Source organism: Seriola dumerili, unplaced genomic scaffold (assembly GCF_002260705.1).
Source record: "Seriola dumerili isolate Sdu_G_001 unplaced genomic scaffold, Sdu_1.0 BDQW01000478.1, whole genome shotgun sequence".
Taxonomy (NCBI): domain Eukaryota; kingdom Metazoa; phylum Chordata; class Actinopteri; order Carangiformes; family Carangidae; genus Seriola; species Seriola dumerili.
This window is the reverse complement of record NW_019174733.1, coordinates 6365680-6382912: the sequence shown is the minus strand read 5'-3', so window position 1 is coordinate 6382912 and position 17233 is coordinate 6365680. Positions and strand designations below refer to the sequence as shown.

Below are 17233 nucleotides of genomic sequence, written 5' to 3'. Positions count from 1 at the left end.
GGTCAGAAGGGGCCCAACAACAAATTCATTGCTCCCTTCCACCTAAGACGTTAACACTTTGTAATGATGCGTAAAAACCTAAACCTTTATTTTACCGTAACCTTATCCCGAGCCCAGGAATCTCAATGCTTAGAATCTAATGCCACTTCTCGGTTACAAATTGGCGGCTGTACATGTCTGAATTTGATTATTTTAGTCTGGCACTGCCAGCTACGTCATCAACAGCGGGTTTTATTTATTTAACCAGGCACGTGCGTAGAATTTGCTCGCTGCTGTTGTCAACGTTTAGTAACGGCTGTATTAATTGATTGAAATAACGAAATAATAAATATTATAGGTTGAACTACATTCATCCTCTGAAACGTGTTTAATATCGTGGATATGACCGACCAGTGTATGGCGGTGACAGTTAGCTTCTTAAACCCACATAAACACAGGATAGCTGATATCAGTTCATTTAGCTGATTGACAGTTACACATTCGTAATGGCCGTTGCCTCCTCTCTGCTGTGTTCATCAGGTCGTCTCGTTACACCGTTTCGGTTACGACTTTGGGAGCTTGCTGGTTACAAACGGATAGCATGGCTCTCCTTGTCAGTCCATCGTTGTTACACGTCGGTAAGGGTGTTCAGCTAGCTTTAAAGATGCTGTGTTTACTCACCTTAAGCTCGGTGTAAGATTACTGACTGTTAAGATATCTCGTCGAAAAGTCATTCATTATTTAAAAATGGTGTCTTTTCACTAGGCTGACAAAACTAGTCTTGTACGGAGCCACAGATAAGGACATGGGGCTGAAATAGAGCCTCTTGGGATGTGGCTTACTGAGCTAACAGAGGAATAAACCACAGGGAATAGACACATAAATGCTTATACAGTATTACTAAGGCTCGAACTTTTTGTTTACGTTGTATATTGTAAATTAGCCAGGCAAGACTCCAATCATTATTTCCAAACATTCAACTTAAGTCTTCTGAGTAAAAATTTAGAATGATTTGAAATCAGCAAATTGTGTGAATTTAAAGTATAGGATGGAAACAGTAATTGTGTCATGTGCAAAATAGCACCCTGTTAAGTCAATAATTGGCAGATATCACAGCTTGCAAACACCAGCAAGAGTCTTTCTATTGTTGAATTTTAACCCACACTTCCTTGCATATACCTTGATGTTATGAGATTGTTCTGAAGAAGCTTCGGCTTTTCATTCCTTTAAGTATTTCATGGTGAATTTTGCTGTATGCTTTTGATCAGTGTCCTGTTATAGAAGCCAGCCTCTTTACACTTTCATTTTCTTGACTAGATTTACTTCTTTTCACTTCAACCAACAATCAACATTATCAATCAATCAACCCAGGGGTTCCCAAACTTTTGCATACAACTTACATAATAATAACTCTGTCAATCCTTAATAACCAAAGAAAATTTAGGATTTTTTAAACCATTGTGATGAATTTAGAGGTGGAAACAAGGCCATGGTTTCATATATAACTTACTCCCACTAAGTGCATTAAAATTTGGGAAATGAGCAGTGTCACAATAGATTACAAAAAAATCAATCAATCAAACTTTATTTGTATAGCACTTTTCATACAGGTTAGTGCAATTCAAAGTCCTTCACAAATGACCAATAAGGTAAAAAAGAAAATGACAAGCTGACAATGGCTTACAATGATAGATTTTAGAAAGAAAAAAATACACACTAGTTCACTGAGTGTTTGCAAGCTATAGTTCTCTTATTTCAGTGTCTTGCTCCATCCTCTACCACAGGAAACAAGAATCTTGATTGGAACAGCTATGGCCCTTACAATTTGAGCTTATAGTTACAGTCTTATAAAAGTCTTTCCATAATTAATAAAGCAGTTGTATTTCAGGACACTTCAAATTCATCATCTGATCAGTCCAGCTCTGGACTTGAGAGGTACAAGGACTTGCAGAAGTATTTCTACAGGAGATTGAAGGCAACATACCGCAGGTTCTCCAACATACCTGATTACTCAGTGGTAAGTCCTGCTTTAGGTTAGAACTAATTCATAGAGTTAAGCATCAACATTCATCCTAATTGAGTCAGAAACTAAAGGTATTTTACAATTCACTATAATTTCTCTTGTCACAGGTCTGTGGTCATCATCATGTGTACTTCATAGAAAGTGATGGCATCTACAGAATGGACAAGAGAGAGAGTAAGCAAGAAGCATGAATGTAGCTTGCCAACTAATGTTAACTACTTCATATCTTTTTTCCAATATAACCCTAATCTCATGTCTGCATCTAAAACTTAAGTGACATTCCCACTTTTGTGAACGACTCAGTTTCCTCTCCCCGTTTGTAGGAGATCTGGAGCCAGAGCAGGTGCTAAATCTAGGACAAGTCTCTGGAGGAGAGGAGGAGTCAGGACTTATGAATGGAGAGAAGAAGAAGCAGAGGTTTCAGTGGAGTGTCCAGAGAATACGTTTGTCCCCACAGGAAAAGCATCTTGCTGCCACACTAAAAACTAGTCACAGAGAAGCACCGAGGTGAATCAAACAGAACACAATTAAACATACAAAACACACTTTATTTGATAGCAGTGTTTTTTCTTGACAAAGTTACTGAATTAAAGAATAGATGATTGTGCTGTGGCAATGCAGGTGTGTGGTTGTGAGACTTGAAAGAAGAATTTCCCCTCATTTGGACCCCCCACACATTATACTCACACTGGACAAAGTCTTCACCTTTGGTATGTTTTAAATGTATATATAAAAAAAATTATTTCAGTAGCAATAGCAGTAAATCACCGGCTAAAATGAAAGGATATTTTTTGTGTCTGCATGGGTAAAGAGTGGGCCACAGATGAGACGCTGTTTTACACGACTCTTGAGGGTCTGCGTTGCAGCAGAGTGTTTCGTCTGGACCTGACCTGCAGTGGGAGCAGGATAACCTCTGTGTATGAGGAAACGCAGCCTGAGTAAGTGCAAGTAATTTGACATCTAAGCTGTCTCTCCTCCCACACCATCTCTAATTGAAACGCCACATTTCCCCAGTGTGTTTGTGGAGGTCGCCCTCTCCAGAGACCGACAGATACTGAGCATCAACTGCAACAGCAGGTCCAGTTCAGAGGTGATGCTAATTGATACAACAACAACCAATTTAGAGCCATTCCTGGTTCAGCCACGCCAGCTGAACCTCCTGTACCACATTGAGCACTGGAGGAGGAGGCTGATCATACTGGCTAATACAGGGCCAGGACAGGAATATCAGGTAGAGTGTGTACAACACATATATAAACACAAACAAACTGACGTGTTCTGTGTTTTAATCTTAAAATGTATTTTTTTGTTATTTCTCAAGTGAGGAGATTTATCCTTCTGTATGCTCACTAGGTGGTACAAGCCCCCCCCTCAGGGCCATCCATGGACTCCTGGGTGTCATTGTTAGCCCCTGGCCCTGGCACTGTTTTCAAAGACATGGATGTGGTTGCAGACCACTGCGTGCTGGCTGCAAGAACACTAGCCAATGAACTTGTCCTGATTGTGGTCCCACTGGCCCATCCCAAGAAAGCATACACTGTGCAGGTCAGTGTGTCAGAAAACTCTTTGAATTCTTCTTGTATTGTTTGCTGACTTCCTTGCTTGTTTGCATGCATGTTGCATGTTTTTATATATTATATTGTTTATATTGCGCTCTTATATGTCCATCTCTTATATTCCTACACTTGCTCCCAAGCTCCCCTCCTGGGCTTGTGCCATTGAAACCAAGAAAGCAGGCTTGGCAGACCAACGCAAAGTGTTAGAATTCCTGATCTCATCTCCAGTTCACCCACCGCTGCCCTTCTGTCTATACCCAGAGGATGGGCTCCTTTTATCAGGCACTGAAGATCGGTCGTCCCCAGAGAACCAGGGCAATTACACCACCATGCGCTTCGAAGCCTGCAGCCAAGTGAGAACTTGACATATAAGACACATGAACACACACTGACACAGTATCAGCAGAGAGGTAAACATTTTGAATCAAGACTCAATTGTCCACTGATACAGAAAGCAGCAGAACATCAGTGAACACTTAGGCAGGACCACACTACTTACCTCACCATTGCGTGACGGCTACTTCACTGAACTGCTGCAGTTTGCACGCAAGTGTGTCCACACCACCAGCATTGCTGCTGTGGCACTGCTACTGCCAGCTCTATCTTTCTACAATTAGTTTGTCTTTGGTAATAGTCACCAATAGTAAAATGTTTGATTTCATTTCATTATCGGAAAGTGAAAAGTTGTAACCAGAAATCAATCATACGATTTTTCAAATGTAGCTTAGTAATGAAGCTGCAGCCACATGGGTGCCAAAATGAAAACCAAGAGGGTTTGCAACTGTCATGCATAGGTGAGGCCCAGATCTCTCTGCCTCTCCTCTGTAGGATGGCACCCTGGTGCCAGTGACACTGTTTCATGCAGTACCTGTGGAGGGTTTGAGACAGGCGCCGCTGCTGGCCCATGTCTACGGAGCGTATGGCAGAGATCTCCACATGGAGTTCTCCCCAGAGAAAAGGCTGCTGCTGGAGCAGGGCTGGGCTCTGGCCTACTGCCACATCAGGTAACTTATCACCTCTCCAGCAGCCTAAAACTTACTTGATTAACTCAGCAGTTTATTTGCTCATTAGAGACATGCTTTATGTAAGTAATATTGATTGTATATTGATGTTGCTGCAGGAAATTGTTAGAAAATGTTTGCTAATCAAGTCTGGAATTCAAACTTTGTATTTTGTTATGTTGGTTACAGTGAATCTGTTCTTTACCTTTACACTTCCAGAGGTGGAGGAGAGCGGGGTCTGTCCTGGCAAAGACAGGGTCGTGAGGAGGGGAAGCAGAAAGGAGTGGAGGACCTTCAAGCCTGTCTCCACCACATCTTTTCCTCAGGAGTCTCCTCCCCTTCCCTCACCGCCCTCACAGCCTGCAGTGCTGGGGCTGTGCCAGTGGGAGCGCTGTGCAACAGACAGCCACACATGATGCGGGCTGTCACACTGCAAGTAAGATGTTAAATCACTGTAGATCTGTTTGTTGGTTTGCATGGTTTTTTTGGAGTGTATTACTTCTGTGAAGTGTTATTTTTATGTCCCAAGAACAAGAATATTAGGGACAGTGTCTTCCTCAAGGGAACTTAAACAGAGAGGATATTTGGGGTTAAAGGGTTAAATACAGGTTGTAAATAAATAGAAAAATACAGAAAGTCTCATTACTGGTCATTACACCACTGTGCCTCATGACATGAGATGACACACACCCCAAGCCATCTCTTTTCCTGTTTGCAGGCTCCTTTCCTGGATGTGTTGGGAACAATGGAGGATCCCAACCTGCCTCTAACTTTGGAGGATAGAGAAGAATGGGGGGACCCTGTAGAGAACCCAAAACACAGACTCAGCATCACCTCCTACTGTCCTCTTCACAACATTACTCCTCAGGTATGGAGGGGAAGATGTAGCTGTAGTTTTTTATGCATTGGTTTGAGAGAACTGTGTCATCCTTGTGTGTTACCATTCATACCCATGATTTCCTTTATTCACTTTGTTGTCTACTTTAAATGTCCACATCTTCATAGAATGTGGCATTTATTGTGGCTTGTGATTCTTCAGCTATCTTTACTGTGATGAAGATTTCGCTCTCTGAAATTCAGTTGGATTTTGGTTACCATGTAGTTTTACTCTCATTAAATTTGCCCTGCAAATTGGCCTGTAATGGTAGATAACATACAGTTAATTCGGACTATGTTGAAAACCCATTTTAAATTCCCATGGCCCACATTTTGGTCCAGAGCCAGAATATGAATAGCACTGGGTCAATTAATGGTTCTCAGGCGTTCTCTGAAATCTGCCCAGCATATGTATGACAGAAAAATATAGCTGAGGCCTTTGAAATGTTGATTTAGGGGACACTGAGGATCATTAATAACTAATAACTTTTGCTAAGTAGAGTAATAAAAACTAGGTTATCTAACTTTTGTGTGTGTTTGTGTGCACTTGTGCTTGTGTGCGAAAGCACTACCCATCCATGCTGCTAACAGCTTACAGAAGTGATGCCAGGGCCCCTTTGGCAGGTGTCCTCAAATACACAGAACAGCTGAAGAAAGCCATTCATACACACTTCACCATGAATCCAAAGTCAGGTACGTGCACACTTACACTCTCACACATATTATCACAACAGCTTAATCCCTTGTTGATCATGTAGATTCACATGTGTGCACCCATGCATGTTATTGTCCAAATATGTGTTTGAGTACAACTTTCCGTGGAGGGTGTGTTTGGCTGTGGGTACATTCCAGCGTAGATTTTCCACTTGTTCCACATTCTTTTAGATGTAATTTCTGCATCATCAGAGGTTTTAATAGTTCAGGGTCAACTCCCAATAGTAGTGTCAGTGTGCATGTCTTGAGAGGCAGCAGTAACAGATGTATAGTCGTCCGTCTGGGGAAAGTGCTATCACAATTTTAAGTTCATGACCAAAGTATAGCATAGGTCACCTTGTAGTACAGCATGTGTGTCTGAGTGAGTGTCAGCTAATTGCTCTCATTTCCCTGTAGACAGGCTCTTTCTCCCTCTCACTCATAATCTGCCTTCACCACATTGGTGGTACTCCTCTTTACACCCCTCTCTCTCGCACTGCCTCTACTCTTCTTGTTTCAAATGCACACATTATCTCTCTCTTTCACCCTCTCTCACTTTTCTGTTGTTCATACACACATTCACCAGGCAGCTTAAGTGTGTGTGTCTGTGTGTCTGTGTGTGTGTGTGTGTGTGTATATGTCTCCCTAATCTGTCTCTCTCTGTTCTCCGGAGTCTTTGATAAAGTGCTGATGGCATAGACACAGGCAGGCGGGTGGGCAGGCCCATTAGCATGGTAAAGAGATAGTGTATCAGAGCAAGAGATTAGACACCACAGACTGGGAGCTGTCAAGGTCAAGACCGCACTTGTGAAACAGCCAGTACCACAGAGACAGTGAGGGGGATAATACGGAGGAGGTAGAGAGGAGGGAGGGCAATATCAGATGGGAGCAAGAATGAATGAAAGGAGAATAAAGACAGTCAGAAGAGAGAGAGAGAGATAAGATTTGGGGCAACTGGACAGAGAGAGAAGGGGAGCAGAGAAAGTGGGCATACAAGAAGAAGACCAATGTCTGAGACAACATTTTAAACATTAGAGATCCACTTCTTCCCCAATCTGCCTTTGACCTCTGTCTCTGTCTTCTTCTGTCTTTTCGAATATAAACCAGCACCAAACATAGTTCTGAATATCCAACCTGGAGCAAATCACCTTGGACCAGAAGACTTCGAGGTGATGCTGGAGGAGGTAATGCACTTTTGAAGGGATATGCAACTCTGTAAAAGTTGAGCTTTTTTTTACATTTGTGCTTCCAAACATACCTACAAATTACACAACTAGCTCTATTTTCAGTTTTTCTTAAGTAAATTTGCTCATCTGCTGTTAAATCCACGGAAAATGCATATCCATGCTCTTCAGCGTGTGGGAAGTACCATGTTATAAGTTAAGCATTTTAAATTTAGCTTTAACTCTTTCCTCACATTGAAAATACAAACATTAGTTGAGAAATTTGACCTCTGTCCTTTCTCCCCAACACAGGAAGCCCTCAACCTAGCATTTCTATACTCAGAGCTGGGCCTGGACCCTCCTCGGTCTCAACGCAAGAGGAAGAGATAGCAAGGCTGTCAAGACGCAGTCGAACAACAATAACCCAACATCTACCATTACAGCCATGACAACTACGTTGACACAATGGTCCCAGTGAAAGAGAAGACAACATCAGCATTGAATGTATCTGCAATGAGCCTCTTTATTAGATGGCATACTGTAAACACCTTACAGAGGATACACCAAAGAAGAATCTTGATTATATAATTGCTACTGTGAAACTGTAATAACTGAATACCATCGTTCATTCATACTAACATTTATAAAGTATGTCGATGGCTCCCAAATAGCAGGCCTTCTCAGAGACATAGCACTGTTTGGGGTGGTTGGGATTAAACCGAGTGTGGGTAGAATACTGAATCACCAAACCCTCTCCTGCTTCTGTCAGGATATGAGACTTTTTTATCACCTTGCCATCGTTGGCTTGGTTTGTGCTCATCAGCACTTCCAATTGGTCTGGTAACTCACTAATGGAGGAGAGATCTGTGATGGCAGATTCTTTGCCAAAGTTGAGCACCATGAGGAAAGCTCGGTTAAGCCCGTCAAGCTCTCTGAGGTAAGAGAAGACACTGGCATCAGAGTGGATGTAGCAGAACCACCCACGGTGAAGGGGGAGCTCTGACTGACGCAATGTGTTCAGGAAACGGTACTGAGCCAGAACAGAACCTTCATCTTTCTTCTGGACCTAGGAGAGAAAGAGTGGCAAGAGGATACGTGATGTAAAATAAGACAAACACAAACAAGCTCTGGCCAGATGTTCCTCCTGAGTTGAACAGTACTAAAATAGTTCTGTACCTCCACATTGACACTTTTGTAATCAGGGTGTACAGGTAACCAGGTGATGTTGGTTTTGTTGTTGAAGCCTGCATTGATGTCATCATTCCACTGCATTGGAGATCGCTGAGGGTCCCGACTGGCGCTCTGTAGTGAAAGGACAAGAATCATTTGGCCATTCAGCTTCAATGAATATGCATTGACACATTTTAATGTATGTACATTCAGTTGCCAGTTTATTGGGTACATCAAGATAAAACTGATGCAGCCTAAAATAAAAGAAACTGACAATAAATGCTACCTTCATGAAAGTATTCATGTCATTATTTTATTGTCTACACACATTTTGTACTGTTTTTCTCATTTTTTATGCACCCACTGCACTTGGCAGAGATGTTACAGTGTTTAAGGTTTATTTAAATGTTTGTTTTCAGTGTGTGCACAGTACTGACTGCATTGTATTTGCCAGCAGGATCCTGTATCTGACTGTCTGTGACATTAATGTTCTCCATGCCGATCTCCTCGCCATAGTAGGTGGTGGGCGTGCCTGGAAGGGTCAGCAGCAGCATGTTGATGACACGCATATAGCTCTGACCAGCACTGGAGGCAATGCGAGGCTTGTCATGGTTTCCAACCTGATAGCGGTGGTAAGAGAAACACAAGAGACAGTGGAGAGGTGAGTGAGACAAGAGGAAAGAAGAAGGCAGGGTGAAACGGATGGGTTGTGGGTTGGGGAATCAGTCCTGATTTTAAAGGAGCCCAGGAACAAATACATAAATGAGACTGTGGTGACTCACCACCCAGTTGGGCCATTGCCCCTTGGGCATGTTGGCCATCCAGAGGTGGACCAGATGTTGAACCCACAAGCCGCTGGTGTTTTGAGGAAGGTCCAGCAGGTAAAAGTTAAAAGGGAAGTCACTTTCTTTAACCTGCGGGGTGCCATAGTACATCATGGTCTTGTCCACCTCATGGTAATCATATGACTCCGTCACCATGAACCTGGAGTGCAGCAACAACTTATGTTGTGTATGATAACATGCAGACTGATCCTCAGCAAAGTTTGGCAGCTGATCCTTGTGAATTACACATGACATCTTCATCATGTGTAGTGGCGAAGTAAGTAGATTAGAATATTACCAGTCTCAATTATTATTAACATTACTCTGTGTAACAGTTGACATACCTGTATCTGCCAGGCTCACGGCTGTAGATATCCATCTCTGCCCTCCAGTCCCTCAGCAGGTCGTGCAACCCCAGCTGACTGGTGGTGTAGTCATGGTGAAGGTCCCACTCTGAAGTTACAGACTCCTGGAGGGGAAGGAATATGAAGAAATATGAGGTAATGTGGCTATTTTGGGATTTCTGGCCTGCTGGATGGCTAGCTTAAGACTTAAAGTCAGATTTTACATTTAGCTAACACAGGGGAGTAATGGTTCATTTATAGTAAAGATTCCTCCCTGAGATCATCAGCTCCGGTGCATTAGCAGAGCTCAACAGTATTTTCCCCCTGCCGACTGGGAGTTAGGAGAGCTTGGGTGTAAATGTATTCTTTGTCAGGCCAAATTACCGGGCGCAGTGACAGGCCAGGTAGTTGGAAAATAAGTGGAAACCAGATACAGAGCGTAGAGGCCATGTGATAAATATTTTTGGGGCTCAGTAATCCAGGAGTACTGTTATGCGAAAGGAATGTTAAAAAATGTTTTGTGCTAATTTTATTGATGCATTGTTGGTTGTAATAGTCTTAATAAAAAGGACAAGAAGACAGAATACAGTAAAAAGAGGCAGAAAATAATTATTACAATGTTATATCTATGGGGAAATTTGACATATGACCACAAAGACAAGTGCCAAGCACTTGGTTGATAATTTTGAGGGAACCAGCTCAGGACCTTGAAAGCTCTACTTACAGTGACCGACTGATACTAAAAATACCCAATATGTGTGTCTGTTTGTGTGGGCAAAACACAGGGACAGCACACTAACTCCGCTCAGAAAGGACCAGGCCATGAATCTATTCATGGACATTATTACTGAGGCAGCAGTGTTAACCACTGAGCTGATGTGCTGTCACATGAACAAACAATTCAGCCAACTGCCAGTAAAGTTGGTCTGGATTTAAAGCTACAATTGGCAGTAAACCACTAAAGCAATAATGATAACAGGGATAGTGGCTCAGTTAGGATTGGCTGAATAATATTCAAGGCTGTGGTAAAATTCTCAATATCCCAATAAAAACATACCTGTGACTCTTGTAAATGCATGAAAACCTCTGTGTAGTGCCTAACAATGACTTGTTTTGTTGTAACATCACTATAAAGCACAGCTTTGTGTGGCTTATTGCTTAAAAATTAGTAGTCGGTCAATTTGGGTGCTGCAGCAGTGAGTGTGCCTCAGTCAACAGTAAGTAGACGGTCTCAGTATTATAGTGTTATTCTGCAGTGGTAAGTAAATCCCAGTGACTTGCTAATCCACCAAAATATGCCTCTTTTCTACTAATCTTTCCTCTGTGAGAAATAACTTCAGTCTCCATGGAACAAAAAGTCTTTCTTAGTGAGCTTAACTCTGCGTGAATCATGAACTCTTTGAATTCCAAAAACAGTATTTTCACCAGAAGAGCACTGGATGACCTGACATTTAAACCAGAGATAAATGATGCATGATACATCATGTACAGTACAGACTCTCCCACTCAGCTGTTGATTATGTTTGTTCTACTAGCTACACTAGAAAGTACTGCTTCACTGGAGCTGCTTCTGCCCACAATGCTGCTTTTATCCCTCAGATTGTTAAAATTTGGACTCTGACATGTAACATGTTATATAATTCAATAAAGTAAAATCATAATAATTATATAACTGAGTGTTAGAGCAGAGATTGTTAACTAAACTGAACTTTGATACCCTGGGCTCGGGGAAAGAAGAGCTGCCAGGTGATGTGAGCAGTAGAAGTTATTGTCTGTGTAGTTTGCACTCTAAAAGAAATGTAGAAATACCTCACCGACTGAACAGACCTTCTGAATATTGTTTACCTTTATATTATTGAAAATCAAACATTCTCAACAAAGCAAATGAGGGGTAATGGTACACTTATGTACTGAAATGAAATTGGAGCCGTTTTATGTTCGGTAGCGGAGTGTTACACTTGGGAAGTTACACCTGGGATCCATTGGAGATTGATCCACCTCAACTGGCAGATCAGACGAACCGTACCATGTTTGGTGGTCATGTGGAGTCGATGCGAGGACAAAGGGCTGCTAGAACTAAGCCGGCAGACATTAGTGCCTGTCCCAACCAGTGCCCATTAGAACTGAAGAGGCAACACTCACTGGTGGTTTGTTTGGGTCCACCTGTGGTTCATCCCTCAAGTGTGCAGCCTCCAGGATGTGCTTCACTGCATCCATCCGAAACCCATCCACTCCTTTCCCCAGCCAGAAATGAATAATATCCTGAAATAAAATAATAAATATAAAGTCATTAAAATCAGTGTGTCTACAATATGACTCTGAGAATGTGGACTAGACTCTTCAGTGCTAAAGTGTTGTTTGATTGTTGTAAAATTGATGTATTTCCACTCATTTCAACAAGCCTCTCATTCAGCTACAACAAAGGACTATTGAGTATCAACATGCACAATATACACACAAGTAGAGTTTGCCATTCCTTCTGTTGTACTTTGTGCTGTGTGTAGCATCGGTTAAAAACACACAAGGGTTAACAGGCCTAAGTTAATGTGTAATCAGTTATAGCCATCACACATCACAGCTGTGGCACAGTGGAGAGGACAAAACAGATGAGGACAACAGTCACATAGATTTCAGTATGACATACAACACGTGAGTCAGCGAAAAACAAATGCTTTCAGAGATGAGTCAGTAGCAGAGGTAACGTATGTGAAGCATGTGAGAAAGAGCAGTGTGTGGTCATGTAATCTCACAATCATCTCTTGGCGGACGTGTGGGTTTCTGAAGTTCAGGTCTGGTTGCTCCTTGAGGAACTGGTGCAGGTAGCATTGTCCTCTAACTTCATCATAGGTCCATGAAGAGTTCCCAAACACACTCACCTGAGAGAAAGCAGAAGGGAAACGGAGGATTAGGAAGTGTAGTTATTAAGAAACTGCACATCTGAGGACTGGATTATTGAGTAGAACGTTTTTCAGCGTCTCTCCAGACTAATTATCCTTTTGTTAATTCCAATACTATCACACCTAGACAGTGCAAATGCATCAGCAGAGGTTGAATGAAAATTCACCCAAAGACCAAAGTGAAGAAAAAGAGCTCATCAGCAAATACCAACCCAATTATTAGGTCTTGGTGCAGTTTCATTGCAGTCTGCCCAGACGTAGTAATCCTTGTAGTGAGGATCTCTCATCCGGCTCAAGTTAAACCAGCGATGTCTGTCACTGGTATGATTGGGAATGAAATCCATGATCAGCTTCAAACCTGGTGGAAACAAAGATCAGTATTAGTCAAAGACATTCACTCTGCTAAACCCTTCTCCCATCACCCACCACCAAATATTTGCTGAAAGTACACACCTTTGTTGTGCATCTCAACCAGGAGCTCTTCAAAGTCGTGCATGGTTCCAAAGAGGGGGTCGATGGCCTGGAAATCTTCCACATCATAGCCAAAGTCCTTCATGGGAGAGCGGTAGAAAGGACTGATCCAAACTGACTTGATGTTCAGGTACTGGAAGTGATCCAACTGCTCCTGAATTCCTGCCAGTGCAGAGACACCACAGTGATGAATACTGGATAATGAAATACAGTCCCAATGATAACTTCAAAGACAAGAGAAAAATCTGTTTATACTCAACATTAGAGTTAACATGTATTTGAGTCATATGGTGATATAAATCCTACTAGAAGAAACAATGAGGAAAATGGATCTGAAAGTAAAAATCAGAGAGCTTTCCTTAAATAATAAAAAAGGAATTATGTAACATCATGCTATAAAATAGCACTATCATACCACTCAAATCAGAGTGTTAAACACACACTTTGCATAGTATTATTTCTACAAATCAATAGAAGTGGGAAACAAAGAACTTCTGAATTTAATATGTAATGAATTATCTTTCATAATGGGCCCATCTGGGGAGCCCTTTGGTGCTGGGCTGAACTAGGACCCTGAAGTGGAGAGGGGCCCTGTTGCATGTTGTCATAAAACATCTGGTATATTTTGTGTTAATAATCTGAATCTGCAAAGTAACTAGTAACTAAAGCCTTAAAGTATATGTAGTGGAGTAAAAGTAGAATATTTCCCTCCAAAGTGGAGTACAAGTATAAAGTTAAAATGGAATTTCTCTGGGAGAGTAAAAGTATCTCAAAATTGTACTTTAGTACAAAACGTCAGTAAATGCATTTACTCAGTATCAGTATTTTTTTTTTTTCTTGTTCTCCAACCTGAGCAGGTCTACTCAGCCACATAACAGGAAATACTATTATGTGCAGGATACTGGCAATAATATCAACAAAACAAATAGCAAATATATATGGTGGTTTAATGAAAAGGCTGTTTGACCTCCATTGTGTTCTGTATCAGATCACGCAGCATCTCACCTTTGAGGTCTCCGACCCCATCACCGTCCGAGTCCCTGAAGGACCGCGGGTAGATCTGATACACCGGGGAGATCTGCCACCAGCTCAGGCACCGCGGCGACAGCGCGATCACCGTGATGGTGAGCGCCACCAGCGCCAGGGTGCAGGCCACCGTCAGCCAGAACAGGATCTCTCGGGGCACTCGGTACCGGGCCTGAGAGGAGTACAGCAGCAACACCTCCTTCGGCATCCCGGCGTAAGGTTTGATCTGCGTGTATTCCTCGGCCGCGTCCGAGACCAGTGTCACCGCCGCGGAGTCCTGCTTCTCCGCGGGGTTGGCATTGATGCTTTCGGCCGCTGAACCGACACCTTCCACATCCTGAAACCCCAGGTTTCCGGTGCACTCCCCCAGCTCCAAAATACCGGTGCGCTTTGTGAAACTCATCTGATTTAGATTTTAGAGAAACTTGAAATCAAACCGTGTTTAGCTCTTCTTCACAAACACCGAGAGACTCAAAGAAGCAGCATCAGGTAATCCAACTGCTTTGAGAAGGTCATAGTACACACACACACACACTCTCTTTATCTCTCTCTCTCACACACACAAAAAGAGATACAGGGAAGGGGAGAGAGAGAGAGAGAGAGAGAGAGAGCAGTGCCACCTGAGGAATGTGGGAAAGTGGAGAGTTGGATGGGAAAGGTTAGAGATTAACATTTCTTGTTGCAGTGTGGTGGGAGAAGTATTCGTGCCCTTTACTTTACTTACACTTCTGTGCCACTTTCTGATTCATAAAGGGTTTCTTTAACAAATAATGGCTTTTTTCAAATGGTTGATACATAATTTAGGCTACTAAATTAACTTAGACATAGTTTGACAAGCTGTTGATCTGCATGCAAAACTTCAAATAATACAAATGTAGAGAGAATAAAGTAAATGAGAAATGTTGATGTAAGAGCTGCTTTTTTTATAGCATGGCTGTGCGTTTGTATTCAGTAATAATGTAGTTGTAAATATTAAACCATTAATAAAAGGTTTCACACTTTGTAATACATCACCAGGTTTGCAGTTATACATGTCAGTGTGACATTATTTTAGGTTTCTTAGTTTTATAGTGAACCATTAGCAAAACTTAGTCAACTGCAATTATAAACTTCCATCATGTCTGCAGTTGTAAATGTTACTGCAGTTTTGCTGTTTACAGAAGATAAGTGGTCAAACCGTCCACTGCAGGGGTCTCCCTGATGACAAGTAAAACTCTGGAGGAGAATCTTCCACAACCTGGCAACACAACTGCTGTTGTTGCTATTGGCTTATGATTGATCTATAAAGCATTAGTCGTTTTACCACCAGTATCTAAAGTAAAAGTACTCATAGCAGAATGGAGCCTTTTACAGTGTTACACTGTAATGTATTTACTCCAGTAAAAAAAACTGTAGTGAGCTGCAGTACATGACTAAATGAGACACAGTGAGCGCTGTGACTCTGTATCTACTCCATGTGCTTCACACTGTTGGGTCCAGAATGTAAAAAAAAAAAAAAAAAGACCACTACACAGTTTGATTTTCAATAAAAAAATAAAAAAAACTGTCTGGAATAAGCTAAAAGAACTACAGCAATGATGCAGGCACCTCCTGGTAAACGTCACACTGTGGCGTCACTGTGGTGGAGACTTCCTGCTGAGTATGATCCATTAAACAAAGAATTATCAAATCTAAATATACTAGTCTGAAGTGTTAAAATCAATCAATGTTGAAATCATTCATATCACAGTTCAGGGTCAGATACTGTACATAACTTCACAAAATCACACAGCTGTGACTTCAGAGGACAGCTGGGTTGTGCCCAGACTGATTGTTTTCCATTTCACTTCACAAAACCTTTTTTTAAATTCAAAAGCTTTCCTTTCCTTTCCTTAGTTACATTGTGACTTATTCTTGTATAAAAGGCTATGGGACAATGTACTTTTGAACATTTTGCACAGAGCACAGAGCACAAACTGACTCAAGATACAAATTTCCAATTGCGTTGTACTGAACAGTAAATGCTTACAAAAAGACACAAGCTGGCACTGACAAAAGCAAACTGTTTAAACTTAAATCCATCTTTTATTGATGTTTATATTCATGGTCTGTAACATCACAATAGCATACTGGGAAGTTAGTACAGGAAGAAGCGATGGTCAATGCCCTGGATGTCTCATAAACCTCACCTTCTTTTAGCCTTCTCAAGGGTGGAGGTGAGTGGTTCATACATCACTCTCAATTGCACACCAGCTTATCGTTACCTCATTCTGTCTAGAAAATACAGCATGTTTATAGGAGCCAGAAAGCACTGGAATAAATAAAAACAAGTTTGGAATTCATCATAGCCATCATACATCTGTCAGTTCTAACAGTATGTATATGAGGAGTGACCAGAGACAACAGAAAGAGGTGGCAGAGTACTAGGGTTCATCTGCATCCTACAAAAAGCTCACAAGAGGAATGTCATGTCTGTCTTGTGCCGTTTTGCCATTTTGTAGCCGTTTCCAAATCCTCGCCTCCCTACTGGCGTCCTCACAGTCACATTGACCCCGCCGGCCCCAAAATTAACAGACAGGTTCAGGAGACAATATGCTTTGTAAAACTCTCTTTGCTTAACATATCCTCAAATCAAAGCAACAAGCCAGGTTCAAATCATTCAGGCATCACCAAACCTGCAAAGTCTCCTTCAAAAAAAAAAGTAAAAAGTCCTTCCATGTGAGTCTTGATCGTTTTTCTGGATGTGGAATATAATATCAAGTTTTTTTTTGTTTTTTTTTTTTTGTTGTTGTAGTAGTTTGTTTTTTTCCCAAAAAAGGAAGCCAAGAGAGCTTGTTCTGCCATTAAATGACTGATGAGGAGAGAATGTGATGCTGCAGTGCTGCTCGTATTCAGTCCATGCAGTGGAATCAGTGTGAGTAATGAAGAATTACATTCAGAAAAATAAATGTTTCTCCCTCCTTCCCTCCCTTAACTCCTCTCCTAGCCCAGTGTCTGATATAGCTTAAACATAAACCTTAAACTGAGGGTTGTGTTCAGTGTGGTAAAATCTTATACAATGTTAAAGTCTGGAAATATGAGTTGTGAAATATAAGAGTCCACAATGGGAATGATTTCATTTCAGGAAGAATATCAAATCAGTAAAAAACATTTTTTTTTTTCCCTTTTTCTCTTTTTTTTCTTTTTTTTTTTTTAATGATCGGTTGGATTTCAGTCTAATTAAAAGAAAAA

The 17233-nt window shown here is 41.5% G+C and overlaps 3 protein-coding genes across 4 annotated transcripts in view; 1 reads left to right on the top strand and 2 right to left on the bottom strand.

Annotated features, from left to right (window-relative positions):
• Nucleotides 1-727, bottom strand: part of camkmt (calmodulin-lysine N-methyltransferase) — a 109706-nt gene extending 108979 nt beyond the window's left edge. Inside the window, exon 1 of the mRNA XM_022763641.1 lies at nucleotides 661-727. The gene's annotated coding sequence lies outside the window, so the exon portion shown is untranslated. The remainder of the gene's footprint in view (nucleotides 1-660) is intronic.
• On the top strand, nucleotides 486-7723 carry prepl (prolyl endopeptidase-like). Its single transcript, XM_022763508.1, has 15 exons — nucleotides 486-617; nucleotides 1868-1996; nucleotides 2110-2176; nucleotides 2326-2509; nucleotides 2624-2712; nucleotides 2814-2940; nucleotides 3017-3233; nucleotides 3356-3547; nucleotides 3699-3911; nucleotides 4387-4562; nucleotides 4779-4995; nucleotides 5278-5427; nucleotides 6002-6128; nucleotides 7236-7312; nucleotides 7604-7723. Exons 1-15 carry the CDS (start codon nucleotides 486-488, stop codon nucleotides 7679-7681), a joined length of 2175 nt encoding a protein of 724 aa, XP_022619229.1. The 3' UTR covers nucleotides 7682-7723.
• Nucleotides 7724-7796: 73 nt separating this feature from the next.
• Nucleotides 7797-14574, bottom strand: slc3a1 (solute carrier family 3 member 1). 2 transcript variants are annotated; one of them, XM_022763640.1, is made up of 10 exons: nucleotides 14003-14574; nucleotides 12980-13159; nucleotides 12739-12884; nucleotides 12380-12505; nucleotides 11772-11891; nucleotides 9630-9754; nucleotides 9244-9316; nucleotides 8899-9081; nucleotides 8468-8593; nucleotides 7797-8357 (listed from the first exon to the last, which is right to left on the bottom strand). In XM_022763640.1, the coding sequence occupies exons 1-10, from the start codon at nucleotides 14424-14426 to the stop codon at nucleotides 7926-7928; spliced, it is 1935 nt and encodes a 644-aa protein (XP_022619361.1). In that variant the 5' UTR covers nucleotides 14427-14574; the 3' UTR covers nucleotides 7797-7925. The 2 variants fall into 2 exon arrangements, with proteins under 2 accessions (XP_022619361.1, XP_022619360.1); XM_022763639.1 differs by having other exon boundaries at nucleotides 9244-9445; nucleotides 14003-14573.
• Between the last annotated feature and the right edge of the window lie 2659 nt (nucleotides 14575-17233).